This window comes from Bidens hawaiensis, unplaced genomic scaffold, assembly GCF_021521415.1.
Source record: "Bidens hawaiensis isolate Kalapana, Puna unplaced genomic scaffold, B.hawaiensis_p1.1 tig00009657_1, whole genome shotgun sequence".
Lineage (NCBI taxonomy): Eukaryota > Viridiplantae > Streptophyta > Magnoliopsida > Asterales > Asteraceae > Bidens > Bidens hawaiensis.
The window spans coordinates 462,009-486,276 of NW_027491723.1; the positions used below are offsets into that span (position 1 = coordinate 462,009).

The window sequence follows — 24,268 nt, forward strand, 5'->3', positions numbered from 1 at the left end:
TTCGGCTCAAATGGGAAGTGTAGTCCATCATGTAAATGACGACTCTCCCTGATCACCACCATTGCCACCATTTCCCGGTGAGTTATCACCGTTACCACCATTCCCTTGCGAATTAGACGCATCCGACGTTTTCACACTAGAAGACGACACCGACTCACGATCTCTAGTTTCCGATTAAAGAAGCATCGCCCCAAGAGCAGTCTCTGGTTGAGTGGACATCCTACCGTCTACTCGATTAATAAGCACATCTTCCGCCCTCTTTTCCTTCAAAAACACTTCCGGATTCTCATGCATAATGTCGTATAATTGCTTATTCAACCGCTCCACGGCTGTCAAAACAATTTGATCAGTGTTTGATCTTCTACGTTTAGGAACGTTCCTAAAATTAGGCTCGCTTGGTCCTACAAAACACGAAAATATAAAAACTTTTAATTTCACAATTTGCCCCTCGTAGTTTCTATTTTATCAAAATACACCCTCATACTATTTTGGGGCAACCTTTATATACTTCAAACTGATGTTACATAATATCAATTTCATTGATAGATTTGAAGGAAGATAATCGCACAGGTAACGCAATATCTCAAATCAATCAACTACTGTTACTGTATTTCATTCATCTTGTGTACTTGTAACAATAAAAAGTTTTTTTTTTTTTTTTTTTTTTTTTTTTTTTTTTTTAAGGTTAATTTCGTATAATCCGATCTGGGTATTCTGAATTTGTGTGAAATTCATAATTTTTAGCAACAAACAATTATAAATTATGAATAAAGCTGTTAATTAGGGTTTCTTGTTATTACCAGCTGCATCATGAGAGCTTGACTTTGAAGAATCAGAGCTTGCAGAAGCAGAAGCAGGTAATACACTCATATATTGAATCATTGCATGCTTTGGTACATAATCATGTAGTGTTCCTCTTGTTCTCCATCTCGAGCCACATGCATTGCATAGCACCGGCTTTGATGATGGCCCGTTTCGCCATAACGGAGTGGCTGTTTAACATCATAAGCAAATGTACAATACAGATGTTAGATATCATGATTCACATGTGTGTGCATATATGCATTGTGTTAGTTTAGAGACAAATATGTGAAATATAAGCATGTAAATCATGTCAATTATATGTGCGGATAAACGTCAGTTATCCTCGGTTAAAAGAGCAATTTTTCATAAAAGAAACTTGCCAAAAGGGAAAATTTGCCACGGATCTTTTGAAAGCCTGTTATGTTCCATTAAATGAAGCTAAAAGAGCCATACGAACTGAAACATATTAATGTTTGTGTATTCGTTATTGAATGCCGGTCTAATTTGATATTTTAACTTGAAAAGTATATTGTGGAAAATTTGGGCCTTTCAAAACCTTGGTGGCATATTGCATATTTGCACTTGTGATGTATTTTGGATGGCAAATTTGTCCTTTTAACCATTATTACCATGCCATGAATGGACTAATGAGATACAAATATGCTTAAGATATATATGTCTCATTTCACTAATTTCTTTTAATTGAGTTTTGAAGTGCATCAAAAGTGGTTGCCACTATGAGTTTATAACCACAAAAACTTCATATAGTAGTTATTGAGGAATTTAGACATGCAAAAGAGAGCAACGCACGGAAAGACATTATTAGAGAAGTGAACAAACAAGTTCCTATACTTGTAAATGCTCTGCATCGAGCCTAACGTTGAATTGATCAAAGAACCTCTCTTTGAAATTTTTTTTTCTTGAGAATATTAACATAAGTGATAACAATGCCTTTAGACTGTATAGGACCAAAGGCATACCAAATTCTCTAATTTATTACAAAGCTACAAAAATACAGTCAGGCCACACATTGCAGATCATACACAATGGACTTGCAGACAATGATTGATAGTTCTGATGGCAACTACTATCTATATACATAGTAGTTGTCACATGGTTAATATAAGCCTTTAACTAAATCAAATATAAATCCCTTAATAAGATAAAATTTAGAAATTTTAAAATACGATCAATCTCAAAATTATCTTGTAATGACCGCTAATGGGCAAGTTGGCAAATTCGCATTGCAATCTTTCTGAAAAAGGAAATATTCTTTAGGGACCAAAGGGTATTTAAAGTGATGTAAAGGATTTATAGATTAAAACAATAAAGGAATTTTTAAAGTTCATATTCTACACAAACGACTGAACTAATTGTGATAAATGAATATTAAATAGTTGCCTCCCCCAAACATCGAAGCAATTGTTTTTTTTCCCATATTGAGTATGATATATAAAAAGAAAAACGTATCTAATTCGACATCACTCATGATAGACAAATAAAGGCTAAACATAAGTTTAACTTTTCATCATACATAAGAATATATATAATGCAGAGAGATATGTTTAATTTCAATACTCCAAGATTCTTGTGTCATTGAAGTTATAACTTCATGCTTTATGCATATACGTATTTGGCTTGACATACATATAAACAATTATACATTTTTATATACGGTATTTGGCTAGACATAAAAGTATCCCCCAAATTAGAAATCCAATTATATTAATTATTATGCAACCACTTTAGCACAAATGCACAATTCACTAAAAGAATACATGCTACAAGCACAGTTAAATATCATAAAAATGAAATTGAACCGCTCATACAAAAAGCAAATCAAGAAAGCCTTACTTTCAATTCCACAATGACGGCAAGGTCCTTCTTTCACCATGATATATCTGACCCGTTGAGAAACTTTTACTCCGTTACCTAAAACTCAGTGTTGAGGAAAACATAAGCAACCAAAATAAACACAGAAGAAATAAAGTTTAAATTTTGATAAACAAAGGCTTACCTATGGGCTCCTGCTCCTCTTTCTTGATAATGGTTCTCCTTTTGCCCTGAAAATTGTCAAGCAACATATGAAATTATAGGCACAACTTTTTTTTTTCACAGAATAGGATTACATATTATGAAACTAATCATTAATGATATTTTGTAATACATTAATTTGGTTTATATTGTTTTTATACATATTACATTTATGCATTTACAATCACTTTTTAAGAATTTGTAATAAAGGTAATTTCTGCATTAAAGTTAAATCTTTTATCATCCTTGTAAAGTTTACTTATCTTCCTTAGAAGGATTTAGTATTAATTAAAAAGAAACTCTCTAGGCTGAAATTTAACCTTTTTCCATTAATGATCAATTGGCTTTGACTAGTATCTAATATTTTCATTTTGAATTTGTTTAACAAACATTTTATGCTTTTTTTAAGGTAGAAAGCTTTCAGGTACCGAGTGAGGCAAGACTGATGTTTTCACTTTTCCTTTTGTTGCTCTTTTGTGTGGCTGCATTTATCAGCAGTAGACAACTAGACAAAAAAGATATAATTAGATCTAATATAGCAACCTTTTGTTTTTATGCTGATAAATACTAATTTACAATTACAAGATTGATATTATTTATGCCTTATGCTATGACATTTTCATTTTTAATAGATATAAGAAATGAATGTTTTTAAAGATATTCCACGTGTGTTCTGTTGATCATTGTTCTACCTTAAGGATGTTCACTATATTGTTTGAGACCTGAAAACTTAAATTTTGATCTGAAAGTATGATTAATCGTATATATTAATGAAACGATCAACATGTGATTTTCGTATACCAGCATTGTAAACTATGGAAACATCAAAATCAATGTTTTAAAATTTACACTGATTTCACATGTAAAATGCTTGTGAAACATTGCATTTTTCTAATATGTAAATGTAAGAACATAAATTGCAAGTGTTGCCAAATGATGCCCATTTATTATTTGAACATAAATGAGGGTGCTCCGTCTTTAACTAAATTACTATTTTATTTCTTAATAAGCAACAAATTAACATTCCTAAAAGATAGAGGTGCGGTTGTAAAAAGTTCGTGTTATCTGGAGATATTTCTTTTAATTAATTTGTAAATAAATTATCATCTTTGAATGCATATTTAAAGATACTTGATAGACAATACTAAACCTATTTGGCATTCAGATATCGTATAAATGTATAATAGCACCAGCTTCCTTGCTACAAGATTAAGGTGACACACTTTGATCACATTTCAAGCTGTAATTTCGTTGCAGGCTATACAAACTGAACAAAAGTGTAAGTTTCATTCCACTTTTGAGAATTCTTTATTCATAATAACTTATACATGTTAGAAAAAGACTGATAGAATTGTTTATTTTGGAATTAAGATGATGCATTATATAATTTAAGAATTACTGTTTACTTCTGATAATCGTTTTTTTTCCTCAGTTACATTCATCATCTGGAAGGTGTGAAGAATGGCTTCCATCAGAAGGCAGCCTAAAGCTGTTTTCATGGCCTTTGGGACAAAAGGCGATGTGTATCCGATAGCTGTAATTTACTTCTTTAGTTCCAAAATTAAGATACTTTCATTTCTCATTTATTTTATTAACATTTTTATGCTAATTACATGATACGACTTGAAATTTATCCGCAGGCAATTGCTGCAGCTTTTGCTCGTGATCAGGTGCAATACCATGTGGTTTTTATAACACATTCTGCGCATGAGGTTTGTTTAATACTTGCTGTTAATGATTTTTCCATATGTAACAAGGAAAAGATAATAATATCAAATTTCTAATTTTAGTTTTCATTCGCTTCGTATACATTTGCTATATTATACAAGTAAAAAAACAGCATGATATTTGTTCTTGGCAGGACATAAGGGAGCATCTAAGCAGAAATAAAGTTACAAGTTTTTCTGTTTCATCTCCTCCTGCTCTTTCTCCAAGTGAACATAACAATAGCTCAGGTTTTGGTACTCATTTATTTTTTTTTTAGAGTGCGTTTATTGTTGCTAAAAGATAGCAATGTTATGTCTGTTTGGACATTCCAGTTTCTGTGCAGTTCTTTAATGAAGAAAAAAGAAAATTTACAAGAGAACATAGGCAAGAATGTGTTGTCATATTTGAAAACATTTTTGGTGATGGTCCGAGCATGGAGGGCGATTTAGTCATAATAAACTTTTTTGCGTTGGTAATGTCCACCTCTCACCTAAAAGGCAAAGTTTTTTAGATACTTAGCTAGCAAAAGTTATTTCACATGTATACCCTATATTGTGATTAGAAATATCTTTTGTTACAGGCTTGATGATTAATCAACGAGACTTATTGTGCAGGAAGGTTGGAGCCTGGCTGAACTTTTTAATGTTTGCTGTGTGGTAGCAGCTCCATATGTTGTTCCTTACAGGTACAGTTGACTTTATCAATATAATGTCATAAAAGTTGAACTTATTGTTTCAGTCATTTGTTTTCTTTTATCTAGGATAAAGCAACCCGTGTTTATATTTTTTATGCTTTCGTTTGCAGTGCTCCTTCATCCTTTGAACGGAAATTTAGTGAAGAGCTTCCACTTTTGTACAATTATCTTTAAGCAGCTTCAAGTGATGAAGTAAAACTCAAATTCTCAACTTTTATCATATATTCAGTTTAACCATTTTCATTACAAAAATGACTGTAAAAATATAACACGTGACATAAGACTTCACTGACAGATGTATGCTATTTACATTTGAATTAAACAAGATTTCATGGAAAGATGTTATCCATTGGATGTGGCCTCTTTTTTCTGAGGACTGGGGAACGTGGAGATCTAGAGAGTTGAAGCTGAGTCACCTGCCTTTCACGGTATTCATTTCCTTCCTCGTATGCTTTTATAAAACCGAACCTATTTGACCTGTTATTTAGTTTCTTGATCATAATTAAGGCATTAGTTGTGCATCCAGGATCCAGTCACAAGTCTTCCCGTGTGGCACAGTAGGCCTTCATCTCCTTTGCTACTGTAAGATCAAAACCAATTATTTCACAAGTTTCGGTAAAGAATAAAATGTGTATAAATGTATAATGCTACTTTACATGTTCTCTCTTCATGCTCACTTTTTAAGAAAAATACAACACACGTATTTATTATTCTAATTTTAGTCATTTCATCATAACAGGTATGGCTTCAGCAAAGAAATTGTAGAATGTCCTGGTACGGTAAATTGCTTCAAATTCTGTTGATCATATAATAATAACAATAACAGTAATAGGAATTCCTTTAAATTGCTTTAGGTTACTGGCCTTCAAATACTCATGTCTGTGGCTTCTGGAATCTTCCTATGAGGTGGCAGTTCTCATGCAAAGAATGTGCAGACATTACAGTCTTGCCCTCTTTAGAGAATATAAACACGAAAGCTGAAATTTGCCCTCTTTAGAGAATATAAACACGAAAGCTGAAATGTGTTCAGCTCATATCGAGCTGCAACACTTTTTATATGCTCCAGAATCATTACCGCCTATTTTCATTGGTTTAAGTTCTATGGGAAGGTAAGTTTTTTTAAGTTCGCAGACACATACTATGATAATAAAAACTAATAAAATGACTCTTCTTTCAACAGTATGGGCTTTATGAAGAAACCTAAGTTGCTTCTTCATGTTCTTCAAAGTGTTATAGAGACAACAAATTACCGTTTTATCCTTTTCTCATCTGGTTATGAGCCTTTGGATGCTGCAGCACGATCGCTTGCTGCAGAAACATCATCACATTCAGAAAAATCACAATTTATGAAGGACGGAGTTTCCCTTTTTAGTGGCCGGCTTTTCTGTTTCTCAGGGTAAGTGTTTATGTGTTAGTTGTTTACTATTATTTTCCTTTTCAAGTATTTGTTTAACTTGAAATAATATTCATATTGTAAAGTTTAATACTTGCATGGTTCGTTTTTCGTTCTGTGATTAGTTCTGTACCTTACACGTGGCTGTTTCCAAGATGTGCTGCTGCTATTCATCATGGTGGTAGGTAAGCTTCCAGCTAATTTTCTTTCTCTATTATGATACGGGTTGGCGGGTTGAGATTCTTCAACCCTAACCCAACCCATATATTTATTCGTGTCGTGTCGACCCATTTAAGTTCGTGTCAACCCATTTTATGTTCATTTATGAATATGAGTAATAGCTAGTGACTTAGTAACAATTTAAACAATTAAAAACTCTTATTCAGGTTGACCTGTTTAAGAAAACAGGTCGTGTCAGCCAACCCAAAACCTATATCTTGTCGTGCCGGGTTCATGTCATGTTTCGGGTCGTGTACTCGTGTCAAGATTTGTTGCCCCTAAGTCGTTCTATAACTTTACCAGATGTTTAAATGGGCCGTGTTCGCGTGTCAAACCTGGAAATCTAGCATGGACTTTAAATCGAAAATCGTATAAGATAAGACACATGTTAGCTAAACGTCGTGTTAGTTTCTGGTCGAACCTGTGAATACGTTTAGCTAAACGGCTCATGTCAACCAAACAGGTTCACGGATTGACCCGTTAACCTATTTATTTATATATGTATTTATTTTGTAATTTTAAAATGTGTTATTAATAACTTAAACCCTCTGGGTATTTTTTATTCCAATATTTGAAGGTTTTAAAGTAAATTGGCATAGTTTAAACATAAATGTTTTTAAAAAAATATATGTAAATTAGAATTTAAAGTACTGATATGTAAAAAATAAATTAAGTTTTTTTAATTCGGGTCAAATGAGTCGTGTTTGTGTCAACCTACGAATACACATGGCTTGTTTGGTTTCACGTGTGAAATGATTTTCGGGTTCGTGTCCATGACACATTTGCGGGTTGATATGAACAAAATTGTCTAACCTACATATTTATTATTACTATTTTCTTTGCATATTAGTATAAAATCACAAATGTACCATATTTAAACTATAAAGCATAAATCCTAATCCTCATTTTTCTCTTTATCTTTTATTTTTAAACTTGCCGGTTCTTTACGTTATAAAATTTAACAGGCCAGCCCACAAATGTCGACCAGTTTAGCTAAATTTCTTTGCTGGTGCTAGGATTAAAACACGCACGAACTAACACTGAAGGCAATAAATGAACACATGGATTTAACGTGGTTCGGTCTAAACTAACCTATGTTGGCAACTAGGTACTCTTTGTTTCAGCGATACAATTTCAATTACAAATACATGCATAAAAAGAGACTAATCTAGGGTTTATGAATATATGATTAAGAAATCACCAAACGACCTGGACTTAGGGCTGGCTACCTCTGCACCCCTTCCCTCATCTCGCAATCTCAGCTAAACCCGGCCTAAAGGCCTACGAAACCCAACAGCGGTTCAACCCAATCCCGTTTAGACTAAACCAAAACTCGTGAATACCGTTAGGTTCATGTCGTCTCAGAAATTTACACCCGTATATCCTCTTGTAGCATTTTAACCCGTTTTTGTACTAATGTGCTGTTTTGCATATCAACTAGTGGATCAACTGCAGCTGCATTGCATGCGGGAATACCACAGGTATGCTTTAACACATCCTTAAGATCCAATGTTTTCTATTTTTTATTTTTATTTATTTTACAAATGATTGCAGGTATTGTGCCCGTTTATGCTAGATCAGTTTTACTGGGCTGAGAGGATGTTCTGGCTTGGAGTTTCACCCGAACCCCTGAAGAGACATCAATTGCTCCCAGATGATGATGATGAGATTACAATAAAGGAAGCTGCAACTGCTCTTACTACAGCAATTAATTATGCTTTATCTTCTCGAGTCAAAGCAAACGCCTTACAAATTTCTCGACGATTGTCTTCCGAGGTAATACTATTATTATTATTGTTTTTACTTATGAGGGGTATTATAGCCATTTGACTAACAGTCGAAACACTTCTGTTAAACCACTTGCTTCTTTGATTACATATGAGGGGTATTCTAGTGATAATTTCATCTGTAACGTTTAAAATGAAAAATTAACATAAAGGAAAAGTTGCCTAGCTGATATTTTTTAAGCATGAAGTCTCTTTATTCATCTATTCAACAAGGTCGGATTATAAAACCTGGTTTCATTATTACAGATCTACTTTATATTGCCATCTTGCATGAGTTAGAAATGTAAAAAGATTGACTTCATTTTCATTGGCCATTGCAGGATGGCGTTCAGGAAGCAGTGCGGATGTTAAAAGCATGCATCGCGGGCTAACTTGAACCTTCCGTTTTAATCCAAACTTGCGATGTACATCATGTTCTAAAATGGATTCATGGGTTGGATCCTTGAGTACTAAGATGTTACATGCGTGTAACAATGGTTGAGAAAAAGTTATGCAAAGTAACAATGAACTTTACAGTTTTAAGTAATATTTTTCTACATGTTATTGATTCATATCATGTTTTATTCTTATCAATTATCACTAACAGACTTTAAACGTCAAATTAAGGCGTCACGCCACTGCCTTGTAGGCAATGGGGCTTTAACTAACACACCCATTTAACACCGCGTTGTGGTTTAAAGCCCCGTTACTACGTTAAAGCCACACCTTTTCTTTGTTAAAGCATTAGGACACCACCATTTCCTTGTTAAAGAAAGTCGTGTTACCACGTTACCATTTCCTTGTTTACCGCCCGGGCCTTAACGCCCTGACGTAATGTTATTGCCCCTTTTCCACGCCACATCGCTTTTGCCGCTCCCTGTTGAAGCCTCATTACAAGTAGCCAAAGCAAACACGAGATATAGATAACACCACCTTAATGTCTACTTTGAAATATTCAAAATACTTTGAATATTAGGCTCTTACTTTGGTTTAAAATAATCGTATTTATGATTGTTGTTTAATAAAGTATAAACTAATAAAACTATAAAAGTGAGATATAAGTGGGTTGGTTTAAACTTTAAAGTTACTTTTATATTATTTTTAATTATTACTAAGCCTACTTTAATGATACATTTTAATGATGGAGATATATTTTTAAGAGATGGCATTTGATGTGGATTAAAGTCTCAAATATGATTTAGATGAATTTTAGAAATAGATTTTAAGGAGTGTGTGTTTGTTACACAAGAGTTTTGATCGTACACATAGAGGTGCAAATGAGTTTAGCTGCTCGCGACCAACTTAAGATTAGATTAATAGAAAGTTCGAAACAAGGTTGAGTATAATATAGCCCGATCCAAGCTTATGCTTGTTTAAGATATTGCACACGAGCTTGAGTCGATTTTAAGCATATTTAAGGGTTTTCTTAAATTATATAATAATTAAAATTGTATAAAATTAATAAATCCCCTAGCTCGAGCTTTTGAGAAGGAGTTCAAAACGATTCAAACTCAAGTTCGAGTTAGTCAAATTTTTGGCTCAGGTTAGCTCGTTTACACCCCTTACGTAGACGGGATGTGCCAATAAGCTTGGTATATTGTGATATAAGTTTTCACTTTAGCGGCCCTTTTTAATAACTGTAAGCTTTTTTTTACACGTTTGCATTGCTTTAAATACTATTCTTTTTTTGGAACTGTGGATAGACACAAACATACACCAGTTATAATCCTATTACTATATCCACACCAATATTTAATTCGAACTCTCAACCTTATGAGAAGGGACATCATTTAACACACCTTTTATGTTAAATCATAAAAATGAGAAGGTTCAACTGAAATAAAATAAAATAAAAAACCTTTAAAACGTGTACTGAGAATTTTTGACCATTAAGTTAAAGTAATAGTTAAAATGATACAGTAATAATTTCGTAATCAACCGTAAGTTACTTGTAGCTTGAATAGGAATAAAAAAGATAAGTTATTGTTGATTTGTTTTTGTTTAAATATGATTTTACTATATTCTAAAAAAAGACCTAAATAAGTTTTATATGTTTCATAGTTTTAAATGAATGTTATAAAATTGATAAAAATTAAAATTGTTCTCTTTAATTTGAATTAGCTATTATTATACTTCTCATTAAAAAATATGTTTTTTTAAAAGGCTTGATTTATCGTGCATACAACAATGTGTTCGGAACCTGTAAGAATGAGTTTAACCAAGTACAACATTGCGTCTAACATTACAATAAGGAGTCCTTGTTAGTGTAATGTGAGTACGGTAACAAAGTGTTTATTATGTATGTAAGTTATGTGCTTACTTTGCTAACGTTAGAGATGCAAACGCATAGGTTAAGCGGTGTCTTGAAATATTATACACTTATGCTTTTCATTTCCTAAAACAAAGCCTCAACGCAACATGCGAATGATGAAAGTTTGACAAACGTTTCATAGTCGGTTCATGTTAAACCATGGAATGGTCGTCAAGATTTTGATCTAAATCGCTTCATAAATTAAAGCTCAAGTACTCAAGAAAGTAGCACCACCATGGTTGATATCATGGTTTGATAACGACCATAAGAGCTCTGGACATTTTAAAAATCAATAATATTTCCAATTAAGTCAAACCATTTACTTCAACCTAATCATAAAGACGATATGGATATGATATAAAATAGAATCGCTCATGAACATACATGTATGAATTCACGAGCAATTATATTTTATAAGCTAAAACAAATGTTTTCTTAAACAACACATGAATTTATAAAAGATCGATGTATTCTTAATTTATGAAATGGTTTAAAAATATTATCTTGAAAAAAAAATGGTGAATGAGGTCCACCCAAAAGGATTATTCTCTAAATAAAAGTATCCAAAAATTGTTGGATTACACAAATTAGGCAATGCTCAACCAAAGAGGCGAAGGGAGAGTCAAACTTGTGTAAGCAAAGACGCTTAGTAGCACCCCCAAGCTTTTGTCTCTCTTCTTCTTGGTCAACATTTATTCTACTTCAATATTGTTTTGTTCTCATAGCGGACATGGCACCAATATGAGTAGGATGTATGGCTTTCAAACTGTATGGCAATACCGTCGTCACCTCATGTGGATAGGGTGCATGACTTCATTTCATGACAAAGACTTGTCACATAGAATTGACTCATTTTTGGCATTTATTGTACTTGGAGAATTATAAAAACATACAAAAAGTTCTAGGGATACTTATGAGTAATTGTTGCTAGTGATTTTGTGGTTTATGAGGTACTTGAAGGTAGAAATGAAGTGACAATACAGAATTGGGCGGTACATGGGTAGTACTCATAAGTGTCTCTCCCCCCACCCCTCATAGTGATTAAGGTTAGGTCATAAAGCAAAATAAAAGTCCAATGCTTTAAAAAGCGGTTATACTGGTTGCCGCCCACTAGCCCGGTAAACCGGTTATAGTTTATAATTTGAAACGTTGGAGTTGTAATATCGTTTAAGCCCAAGGTAAAACTTTGAGTTTAGAGTTTAGGTGATCACTACTTTTAATGAGACGTTGAGGTTCACTTCCTTATAATGAGACAATTGTAATGGTGATCGCTTATTGCTTAGTGAGACGTTATAAACTCTTGGTGTGGCATGCAATGGATGTAAGGTGGACTCATTAACATCCACCCGAACCACTCTAAGTCGTGTGTTTATTTCTTGTTTACTTCAAACCATCTTTTTATCATCATTTAATCAAATAAGACCTCAACAATAAACATTCTCTATATAAGTAAAGATCTAACAAACATCAAACGTCTACACTAAATACCCATTTTTAAAAGAAAAATTACCAAAATAGACATGTTCGACCAATATTTATCCAAAATAGGCAAGTAAGTAAAAACTAACCAAAATAAGAAAAACCAACAGATTAATGACACCTAATCCCCATGGGCACTAGATACTAGTGTAGCCCGCATAAAATTTCATGGAAATATGACTTGACAACACTATAGCTTGACACGTGTCTTAATTGAGCTACGTTGATGCCTAAACATGAATAAAAGGGCCACAAAGGTGATGATGGGACACTATGATGACGTTCACTAGTTGGATCATTGAACTGAACGAGCTTTATTTCACTGTACTGTCGTGCCTTTGGCGAGTGTTCACGGACGTTGACCTTAGGTGAGGGTTTTTCCCAGATCGAAAGCAAGTGTATCCCGATGTAGTGAATTTAGGCAGTAGTCCCTTTGAAGGACTCGTTGGCTGCTAAAAAAAATGTTATTATGTGTGTTAATATTAGCTTGGATATTGAAACTTATTGCTAAATTTATTATTTGATTGTTTAGAATTTAATTTGGTTTTATCTCTTAACCATGTGACCCAGCCAAGCAAACCAATTTGTTTTTCCATTTTTTATCAACGTAGTGCCAATTCTTCAAAATTTTCGACCCTAATAATAAAGGTTACGCTGATGATACAAGTAGGGTAATTTTTTTAAAATAGTGTTTTAAAATTTTTGATCAATTTGGTATTGTTCAAAAACTATTTACCAAATTAATGTTCCAAAAATATCACACATCCAGTGATAATATATCGAGAGTTTTGAGCATTTATAAGACTATGATCACCAACAACATTGGCGCATTCACTCCATTAGTTGATTTATGGTCACGTGAAAATTTATAAGGTAAACATTATGTTGTTATGTACAGGTTCACGTTTAAATACGATGTAATCATCAAGTTTGATTCTTCGACCAAAACAATCCATTGCGTGAGAAAATATTTTTACTTTTCTTGGATTTTATTTTAAACCATGGATGAGAAGACTGACTATGTAAGTTAATTGATGCCCAAATGATCAACTGCAATTATCTCGTCAACCGACCATGTAAGTTGTTAGTTGGAAACTATGTTCAACTCTATGTATTCCTCTATAAGTAAAGTACATTGAATATACAGAAATGGCTATAACAGAGTTTCTCTTATTCGTATTAACAGCTACTATAGGAGGAATGTTTTTATGAGGTGCTAACGATTTAATAACTATCTTTGTAGCTCCAGAATGTTTCAGTTTATGCTCCTACCTACTATCTGGATATACCAACAAAGATGTACGGTCTAATGAGGCTACTATGACATATTTACTCATGGGCGGGGCAAGCTCTTCTATTCTGGTTCATGGTTTCTCTTGGCTATATGGTTCATCCGGGGGGAGAGATCGAGCTTCAAGAAATAGTGAATGGTCTTTTATTTCTATATTTCCATACATAATCGAAGAATGGAAAAGATTATTCAAGCGTCTCAGGTCCTAAAAGTGCATGATAAATAGTGTCAAAGCCCAATACTGCCGAGGAAATTAAATAAAGTACCCCAGATACAAAGTACAGAAAAGTATCTATAACTTCCTCACCAGGACCTACCCCCCAACCTAGAGTAGCACTAGCTAGGTGGGGAAGTAAAATTAATTCTTGTTCATACATAGGCTTTTCTGGTACGAAATGAGCCACTTGTTATGGACTAGTCCCAAGATCGAGCCTTAGACAAGCGGACCTTATTTTAACGACCGGAACAGTAACAATGAAAATGGCCCCTTCCTTAGTGAGATTATACGTGCAAATGCCTGAACCAAAATATGTTATTGCTATGGGAGCATATACAATTACAGTGGGGATGTTCAGTACTGATTCTTATAGTACTGTTCGTGGAGTAGATAAGCTAATTCCTAGCATATCTTATTTATTTGTGAAACATTTTATCATCAAACTATAAGTATATTATTAACTTACATACAATAAATAAAATTAAAATTCAAAAAATATATAAATATTAGAAACAAATAATATAAACAACCCACATAATATCTCATTATTGTGAAACATTTTATCATCAAACTATAAATATATTATTAACTTAAAAACAATAAATAAAATTAAAATTCAGAAAATATATAAATATTAGAAACAAATAATATAAACAACCCACATAATACAAGGATAAAACTATAACATACATTTATAATTATCAATATTTCTATTATCCCACTTTGTTTTCTTTTTAAACTACACTCTCTTTTGGAAAAAAAAATCAAGATAGGTCAAATATGCTAAAGAATTTATTGTGAAAGCGATCATAAAAAATTTGTTCACCAAACCCATTTACTAGTATTCGAGAAAATTGAAGTTCTTGGGACCCACATTTATGGGCCAACTTGGTAATTTTTAATATTTTACCTTAAATGTCGGAAATTTGTGCATATGGGATTTGATTTTCTTACTTTTCATCATTATTTCATACATAGTAAAGGAAATAGAAAAAAGCGATACATTTTAATTAGCAATATATTTTTAATTTCTTACGGCACAACTAAAGTGAAAAGGTTGAGTTTTTCTCCACATTTACACAAAACTCTTTCACTTATTAACCTTTAACTTTATATATGAGTTTTGGACTTTTGGCGGAGGGAACCAAACACGCTCCGGATGTAATAAAGGTGTCATCATTTCAAATAATGATGTTTATCACTTGCAACATACATTGCTTGTGCATAACAAAATTAATTAATGAACTTAATGGAAATGCACCATATCTATATTCTTATATGGATGTCGAGTAGTTTTGTCAACCATATTTAATTTCTTGTCATTTATAAAATATATATCCCACTCCTATTTTTCTTAGCGAGGTATCACAATTCTTATCTTATGATATGTCACAGTGGTGGATTCAGGAATTTTTTTTAGGTGGTGCACTACTATTTGATGTTTTAATTTCATAGAGTCGGGTATAAAAAATTTCGGTTCGGTTCGATGATTCGGGCAAAATTCATTACATAATAATAAGATGATAAAAAAACAAAAAAAAAACACCGTCATTAGAAATTAAAAAACACATAATATAAAAACTAAGAAATTTATTTTTGAGGGTTTACTACTTGAAAAACACTTAAACATTTAACAAATGAATCTAAACTTACCTTTAGAGTGGAATAATTCTAGAAAGAGTAGCTACTGCTGTATAAATGTGTGTCATGATAAACAAAAATAAAGGTTCTAAAATTTGGTTCTGCAAGGAATCGAACCAGCAACCTTCTGTTTACAAAACCAACAAGTTACCAACTACTTCAACGCTTGAATTGTTAACAAGGTGGTTCCTCTCTAAGTTATAAGGTGGTTCCTCTAGCATTTTCTATATATCAATACACTATTATTTCGAAACTCGGGTGGTTCCCAATTGCTATATAAATCCGCCACTAGATATGACAATAGTCGACTCGTCAGACTACTCACCATGATGAATTTTTCTTGCAATCGGACAATCGGTTGCCACTTGTTAATAAGACAAACAACGTTTTTCTTTAAAATATGTATACGAATATGTATGGTTGCAACCCATTATTTAACACATGGCATTCACCTAGTGGTGGGAGAATGTGATTTTTCTTTTTCTTTTTTTTCCTTTAACTAATTAATCCCATATATTATTTGAGTTTTGTTTGATAGTTATACATATTTAACTTTAAAACAAATCTTAACACACCGTCTTGTTCATTTTTTTAATATTGGATGCAGATATATTAAAAAAACTTATTTTTTTAATGTGGTTTTGATAAATACTATTGGCTCATGATACTAATTTTTGAATTTATAATATTTTACATAATCACAATCTATATTTATTTAATAAAAAAATTGTGGGTTAGGGTTAGGTTGTGATTTGTAAATGGAGATGAAAAGTTGCACTGGATTAAGTTATGTAGATTAAAGAGAAAGAAATTAGTTTTTTTTCAATGAAATGATGTGTTAGATTAGTTTGTCACGGTGATTGGTTTTAGTTGGACAACTTCTTAGTTATCACTTTATGAGGATGGTCATATATAAATTTGAACGTAAAACAGAATATATGTCACATATTTTTCTTGAACAGCGAACTTCATTAAAAACCAACAAACCAACACGGGCTCAGCTTCTCACAGAACTCAGAGAAGCAAACAAAAAAAACACATAAGGACATTTTTACACCAGACCAGAGGACCCCTCAAACTTTTTTCATCTATATCTAATCCATAAAAAACCCAAAGCTTTGATATCTCCTATTGGATCTTCCATCTTTGTTTCTTTTCCATCGTGTAGTTTTTCGTTTCTTGCCTTTCAAGCCCCCCAACTCGTGATTATTAATATGCCTTTCAGAATGTTCTTCCTTTTGCTATTCAAATTCATTCTGGAATGGATAGAGAATATGTCTACTGCAGAGAAGAAGAATAGGGGGGAATGTTGCACTATGTTCCAATATGATGCCATACCACTAAAGCAAAGTAACAACGTGTAAGGATATGATCTATAGCATCCGTTCCTGAATTACTAAGGGCGCATTCGCTAGAGAGGACCCCAATGTTCCTCCTTCTAAGCATTTCAAGAGAAGGCAGCCTATTTAAAGCTGCTCGCCAAGCAAAAATATTACATTTTAAAAGGATCCATCTACACCAATCCATCACAAACCGGTTGTCATCGGAGAGGTCCACAACTAGTGCTTTTCTGACCGAAGCAACCGAGAATAAACCATTTCCACCAAGAATATATGTCACATATGCTTCATTAAATAAGATATTACAATTTAAAAATGAGTGACAATCCAATGTTAAACATGACTCCTAATGTTGAAAAAGCCAGACAAAGATCTATAATTACAAAACCAATAAAGATAAAGTTAAACCCTTTTTGGTTTGTAACCAATGCTCATAAGAACTAAGTTGACAAATTAAACCTAATTCATCATATATTTTGAATGCTTTATGCACGTGCTATATAGTGGCAAGAATAAAGAAAGGATTACATTGACTACATCAAACAATTATTAAGATGACTTAAAAGCATATTGTGAATTGTAAATTTTGCTAAATATAGACGACTTAAAAAAATCAATTTTTTTTCTGTTTTTATAATTGGTATAATTATACAAAAAAAGCAAAATTAAAAGGTAAATTGAAAACATTGTTGCGGTTCACGTCAACTTTTAAGAAAAATACTAGAATGATGCGAGTGTGAGTGTGACGTGGTAAGAAACACATACAATGGTAACAATAAGAGAATAGAATATTGTATGGCTTAATTTTTTAAAAACTGTTACTCAATAAAGAAACATTGTACTTAATTTGTCTGAAAAAGAAAAATCTAAACAATATTGAGTTTTACTAAACCGATAAAAGAGTTGATTTCTCTTTTTGCTATAAATAGGTACCATGCCCACCCAAACATCCCACAAACAGAAAGACAAAAGTCATAAATCCATCAAATCCTCTATTCCATCTCTTGTTTGAGTGAACCATGGCCGAGGGAAGAGGCAGTGCAATGGTGGCAATGGCGGTGATATGCCTACTGGTGGCGGCGCTTCAATGCGAGGTAGCTCAGGCAGCTACTTATGTCGTTGGTGGCAGCGGTGGCTGGACATTTAATGTAGCCGGCTGGGAAAAGGGCAAGAAGTTTAAGGCCGGCGACGTCCTTGGTATCCTCTCAATATCCTATCACCATTTTACTAATTGCTTTTATAATCATATGCTTAGTCAAGCTATCAATTGTCAACCGATTTACTTAATTTCAAGGCTCTTTTTTTCTTAAACACCATGTATTCCTTGAAATGCTACATGAGACGCCTCAAAACCTTTCATGTTACAGTCTAATCAGCGCAATACCTTTCCGGTGCTATTTAGAGTAAATCTTGCCAAGCCTTATATATGTGGTTGTGATTGGTTTTCTGTGTCATAACAGAAGAGTCTAGTGGTACGTTGTTTGCCCTCCCGTAAATATGGTGATAGATTAAAAAATTAGTTCCAAAAAGAAAAAAAAAACAAAGAAAGTTTTTGCTCTATTTAGAATGCTGCATGAAAGGTTTTGAGGCGTCATGTAGCATTTCAAAACACATTTGCTTTAAATACACAAAAGTACATAATCACTAGTCACATGACTTGAATGTAACTATTTCATACCGTTAAACTGTTCAGTAAAAAATAAAAATAGAACTATAATGACTATTTGGATAAACAAATTTGATTAAATGACTATGATTGAACAATTTTCTGAATAAAAATAAGGAGAAAAGAAATATGTTTGTGTACTTGATTAATTAATTATATGATGGAGCAGTGTACAACTACCAAAATGGAGCACATAATGTGGTAGTTGTGAACAAGGCAGGATATGATGGGTGTAGCACTACACCAAGAAATGCAAAGGTGTACACAAGTGGGAAAGATCAAATTAGGCTTGTCAAGGGCCTTAACAACTTCATTTGCACTCTTGCTGGTCACTGTGGTGCTGGCATGAAGATTCAAATTTCTGCATCTTAAACAACAAAATAAAATAATAATAATATTAATAATAATAAGTTCGAATCTCTGCAATTATGCCTGTATTAAGAGTTTGGTTATCCTAGTTTGATTATTGTCAAATGCTATGAATAAAGATTAAGTCATAATAGTATTTGACTTTAATATGTTAAGGCATTTTAATGTGTTTGTCACTTTATTGTATGTTTGGTTATATATGTATCACTAGGTTAGGAACCCGTGTATTACACGAGTTTGAAAAATTAAATCACATTCATTATCTTATTATACGATTATGTTCTTTATATTACAATAAGGCTATGCGTAGTGGAGGGGCTACAAATGGGGGCGAATTGTGACATGTGGCGCCCAGTCATCAAGGAGTGAGAATTTGTTTTTGAGGTGTAATGGTGTAGGGGCTACAAGTTGGGCTCACAGTATCTTTTTTTATTATTTTCTTTTTATAATTAAACTAATTAAATAAAAAACAATTTATTTAAATACCACAACCCCTCTCATTTTTACTAAATATAACCTCTCCCTCAAGTTTTTCATTGATACACTTCAAAAAATTTTTGTTTCTTTGTTGTCATTTTGTTATTTTTTTTTTACTATTATTGTTTTTAATAGTTTAGAATTGATTTTTTAAAATAACAAAATATCACTTTTTCTTATTTATAATAAACATTTTTTAATATTTAAAAATATTTTTTTTCGTAATTGTTTTATTTCTTTATAAAAAGAAAAATGATTCTTGAACCCTTTTCATGCTCATGTCACGTCGAGGTAGTTGTTTTTTCTAATAGTTTTTAGAGATAGTTTGCATTTTATTAAACAAAATTCATATTACGGAAGTTTTCTAATGTATATGAATATGACCAAACATATATATATACATATATATATATACACACACACACACACTGATAATAGTAAAATATTATTATGATGATCAAGAAAAATAAGCACAAAAAGAGTACATACAAAAAAAATATATATAAAAATAAAACTTTATAGTATTTTATTTCATATTTTAAAAGAAAACTATAAATTGTAAATAAAAAATGTTATAGGGAAGTAATATGTCAAATAAAATTGTTAAAAGAATAAAAAGTCTAGGGGAGGGGTATGACAAGTAGAGGAGGGGGTGATACGTTTAGTCTTAGGTTCTCAAAATATCTTTCTACTGCAATAATTTCTATCAGTAAAAAACATTACCAAAGTATTCAAATTGAGGGTTTAATGATATTAATTATTAACCATCCATAACTAATAAAAAATAAATTTGTGTGATTTACTTCATGTCTTTTTTTTTATAATTCATGCCTTATATAAGCAAAAGCAACTACATATTTGGTTATATCGACAAAAAAAGTGTAATACAAATAAAGTTATAGGCATTTTATAACAATTTTTTTCAGTTTCAAACATACTGTCTTACTAAACTTATAACTTTAAATAATCTTGACATATTTTACTCAACTCCAATAATATACAAGAAACTTAACAGTTATAGTGAGTTTATATTTGTGTGCAAAAGTAAAAAAAAAGTGAACTAATCAAACTGGTTCTTATGCGTTGCGCCGGCTGACACGACCCGTACATTTTGCCAGCTATAAGAGAACACAAGTAGCAAATTTGACTCGTTTACTTAAAGGGTCGAATACAAGTTGAACTTGCCTGAAGAAACACTAAGTGAACCCACAGGCAGATTATAGATAATCTGGGGGTTAAGTAATGTTTCCCACGGATGAGGTCTGGGAGAGAAGGTTGTTCTTCTGGAGACCTGCAAAACAGACACCGTAAGCTCGTCACTGAGAAGGGGGGGTTCCTCCTTGTGACCACCCTCCGGCGTGAGAATCAGACTAGATTGCTCTGAATATAAGTGTATATTAAGAGATTGCTAGATAAGATTGAGATAACAGATGATGTCCTTACCATTCCAAGGTGTTGGAGTATTTATAGCCGAAGGTAGGTTTCCAAGCAGGTATAGCCGGCTGAATAGTATTCCTGTTCTACCAACAGTGGACTATGCACAGGCCATGCTGGTTGGTTGATAGGTTACGGCCAACAGTAATAAGGTCGGCTGTATACTGTTCCACCAACTGTAGGCTGCGCACGTCCCATCATAAGGGTTGGTGAGTAGGCAGCGGCTAATAGTGACAAACAGTACTAGAGGGTGCTCCTCCTCGTATTGTTGTCGGTGAGCTGTCACCCTGTGATTAGTTCATGGGCTGCTCTGGTCAAACTGTCTGTTCCGCCCATACCTTAGTAGGTATAGTACGAAAGACCTTCCAGAAGCATACGGACTGGCTCATTTAGGCGGGAGTGTTCCCGCCTTGCTCATTCCTTCATGTGACAACTGAAGTAACGAATGCCTTGTGCGTGTAGCCTTGCTGTTAGTGCGGGTAGCCTTCCCTGATGGCTTGTATCCGCAGCTGCGGGAACAGGCGGGGTACTTCACCATTGGGAGGCTTTCCCTGCGGGTACAGCTGGCGTACTGCGCGTAAGGTTCTTTGAGCATGGTGGGTCCTGCTGGAACAGTTGGTCATCGCGCAGACGTCCCTGTTCAAGGTGAGTCTTGCGGGTCCAACTGGGCTCTGCTGGGACCTACCTCTTCAAGTCCCCCCAGTCCAATGTTCTTCTCATGAATTATTAATAAGTGAGGTGAACTTTTGGACTTAGCAAGGGGTTTTGAAAAGGGCTTAGTTTTTCGGTTTTCCGTGGTGATTCATCCCGCGGTTTTCCTGATGTCACGCAGAAATTCCCGACTTTTCTGCTTGATCTTTGGGCATGAAGCGGGTAAGTTTTTAACCTCCTCGCGCGTCAGGAGTGTTGAGTCCCAATTGTGTGGATTCTCCATGAGGTTTTGGTGGTTTTCGACATAGTGATCATTTATGCTAAAACCACCAATTCCATCTTGGAGTTTCAAACAATATAGTTCTCGACGTTCCCGTCGTGCGGGAATGTTATTCACGTTTCCGCAAGCATGGCCCAGAAGATCCTTCTTGGTTTGAATTCCCTGCAGAGTGCTAAGTACGTGAAGGGTTTTGCCTTGACACTGTACCCGCACTTGCCTTACGGTTACTTTACTTCCAAGGTATTCCTGGCGTCAATTCCCTGCGGGTGCTAAGTATGTGAAGGGTTTTGCCTTAACACTGTACCCGCATCCGTCTTACGGTTACTTGTGTGACAATCGTCAATTTCAGGTTAACCCCGTTAACTCAACTCCGTCAATTCAAACTTTAAGATCGTTGAATCTATAACGCACACTTCATTACATTTAAACTAGGGTTTAAATGACGCTTAACACTTACTACATGTGTAGTCTTTCGGGATTTGCACCGAAACGCAAACGAGTTGACGCAAACGATTGATAAATAAACGACAAACGTCAAAACAATAATTATGTGATAATTATGTGTTAGATATATGTGAGTTACTTGATTATGTTATGTGGAATGTTAAACAAGAAACAAGAACCAACTAGTTTAGGCTATAGATGTAACACTTGAAAGATTAGGGACTAGAGTGTAACTTGTATATCTATAAATATATTATTATCACAAACCCTAACTCATCTCCTTCCCCTCACAAAAAAAACCGACGGCAGCTAGACCCCCCCCCCCTCCGTGCGATCGGCTCACAAACACACACCAAACACTTGGTTTTAATCTTGGGTTTTCACAATTGAAGCATCCTACACCCGTTTCTAATCATCTCCTACCTTCCTCTTGCTTGTATTGGTGTTTTGAAGGTATAACTTGCAAACCCTAGGTCCGACTTTTTCCTATGCATGGTGTTCATATGATTCTTGTTTATTTGATGGTGTATTAGGGATGACTTGATAACTAGTTTTGATAGTATTGCATGTTAATTGTTGTGTCCTTGATTGTGAGTGCAAATAAAACCCTAATCTTGTATGTATGGTGTAATTGATATGCATGGATAGTAGTTATAGTGTCTAGAGGGTTATATGGATGCATGATAGTTCATAGATTGTTATTTTGTTGAGTTTTGATGTGAACAGATTCTGGACAGAATGTATATACGATGTTTAACTGACTGTAACGAAGTGTAAACGTGAAAATTGATTGAGATTGTGGGTACTGCAGTAAACTAGGTTGAGTCTAGTTTCTATAAAGTATAAATTCGTAATTTTTGGATAAGTGGAAGTATACTTTTATGATTTTACAAAAACGTGATGCAAAGCTGAGCTGTTAGACCTGCTGTTAGGTTATGTTGTAAATGTTATATCTCATGAACTACGAGACCAATTGGGTTGGTTCCACTTCTGGAAGTTGACTCACTGAGTTAGGAACCAAACCCAAGTGGTCTTGCATTTATTGGATTTTTCGTTTAACGGGAATTGTAAATAACATTCTGTTGCGCATGAATCTGACTGATAAGAGTTTGCTGTAATGTTTTGGTCATTATAAGAAAAATATGTGGAATAAAGATAAGATAAAATATGTTCTGGAAACCTGAGATATGTATGCTTCTGTGGTGATTTTTGGTGAATTAATTGAGACGTTATGATCGGTGAACTAGTGAAATCTTTCAAGTAGAAATTCTGTCATAACGAAACTAGCTGCTGAGTTGTATAGGAATGCATGAAATATGATAGTTTTTATAAAATTGTTGTATTTTGACCAAAATACCCTTGCGGGGAATAGTTGTTAGTTGATTGCCATGAATGGACCAAATTGCCCTTACGGGGAATAATGGTTAGTTAGTCTTTGTTTGTTGACCAAAATGCCCTTACGGGAATAATTGCTAGTGATATACATTATTAGTACGTGACACGAAAGTAATTGCTCACTCATGTATCGTATCACAATTGTACTTGTTTAAGTCACACACGATTCACAAACGAAACACGAAAACTGTTACGTGCATAGGTATTATGTGCCGAGTCTAGAGACTCGTTAAACGTACCGATACTTAGAAAATCTCTTTGTTATTTAGAACGCTAGAGAGTTTCTACGACGCGCATTACTTGGTGATCTAGATCGGGATAATCTTCGCAAACAGTGAGTTTCACTTACCCCGCTCTTTGAACTGTTTTCAAACGTTTTTCACTTGGGGGAGATAACATACTCCGATAAACATATTTTCTGAGATAAACGCATATTTAAGATTTTGTTATAAATTATATATCACTTGTAAAGGGCTAAGCGGCAAACGTAACATTTGAAGTCCCACACATCGGACCGGTTAATATTTGGAATAGCGAGTCACTGTTGAGTAGTACTACTGGGTTTGACAAACCCCACCCGACGTTAAGCTCAACTGGAGGTTGAGTGGGTGTAATTTTGGCTAACACTTACCATGGTCTGGATTGACCTGGTGACG

At 33.8% G+C, this 24,268-nt stretch overlaps 1 protein-coding gene and 1 pseudogene across 2 annotated transcripts; both read left to right on the forward strand.

The window, feature by feature from the left end:
* The first annotated feature begins 802 nt into the window (after positions 1 to 802).
* Positions 803 to 9,045, forward strand: LOC143533237 (sterol 3-beta-glucosyltransferase UGT80A2-like; annotated as a pseudogene). The gene is made up of 18 exons (XR_013135321.1): positions 803 to 857; positions 4,053 to 4,117; positions 4,271 to 4,374; positions 4,479 to 4,550; positions 4,700 to 4,793; positions 4,878 to 5,017; positions 5,160 to 5,230; positions 5,350 to 5,431; positions 5,566 to 5,667; positions 5,766 to 5,821; positions 5,979 to 6,013; positions 6,094 to 6,184; positions 6,223 to 6,348; positions 6,420 to 6,635; positions 6,758 to 6,817; positions 8,293 to 8,332; positions 8,406 to 8,627; positions 8,959 to 9,045. The product of XR_013135321.1 is annotated as a sterol 3-beta-glucosyltransferase UGT80A2-like (transcript).
* An 8,822-nt stretch (positions 9,046 to 17,867) lies between these two features.
* Positions 17,868 to 18,962, forward strand: LOC143533221 (basic blue protein-like). Its single transcript, XM_077028072.1, has 2 exons — positions 17,868 to 18,093; positions 18,732 to 18,962. The coding sequence occupies exons 1-2, from the start codon at positions 17,916 to 17,918 to the stop codon at positions 18,932 to 18,934; spliced, it is 381 nt and encodes a 126-aa protein (XP_076884187.1). The 5' UTR covers positions 17,868 to 17,915; the 3' UTR covers positions 18,935 to 18,962.
* Positions 18,963 to 24,268: the final 5,306 nt, after the last annotated feature.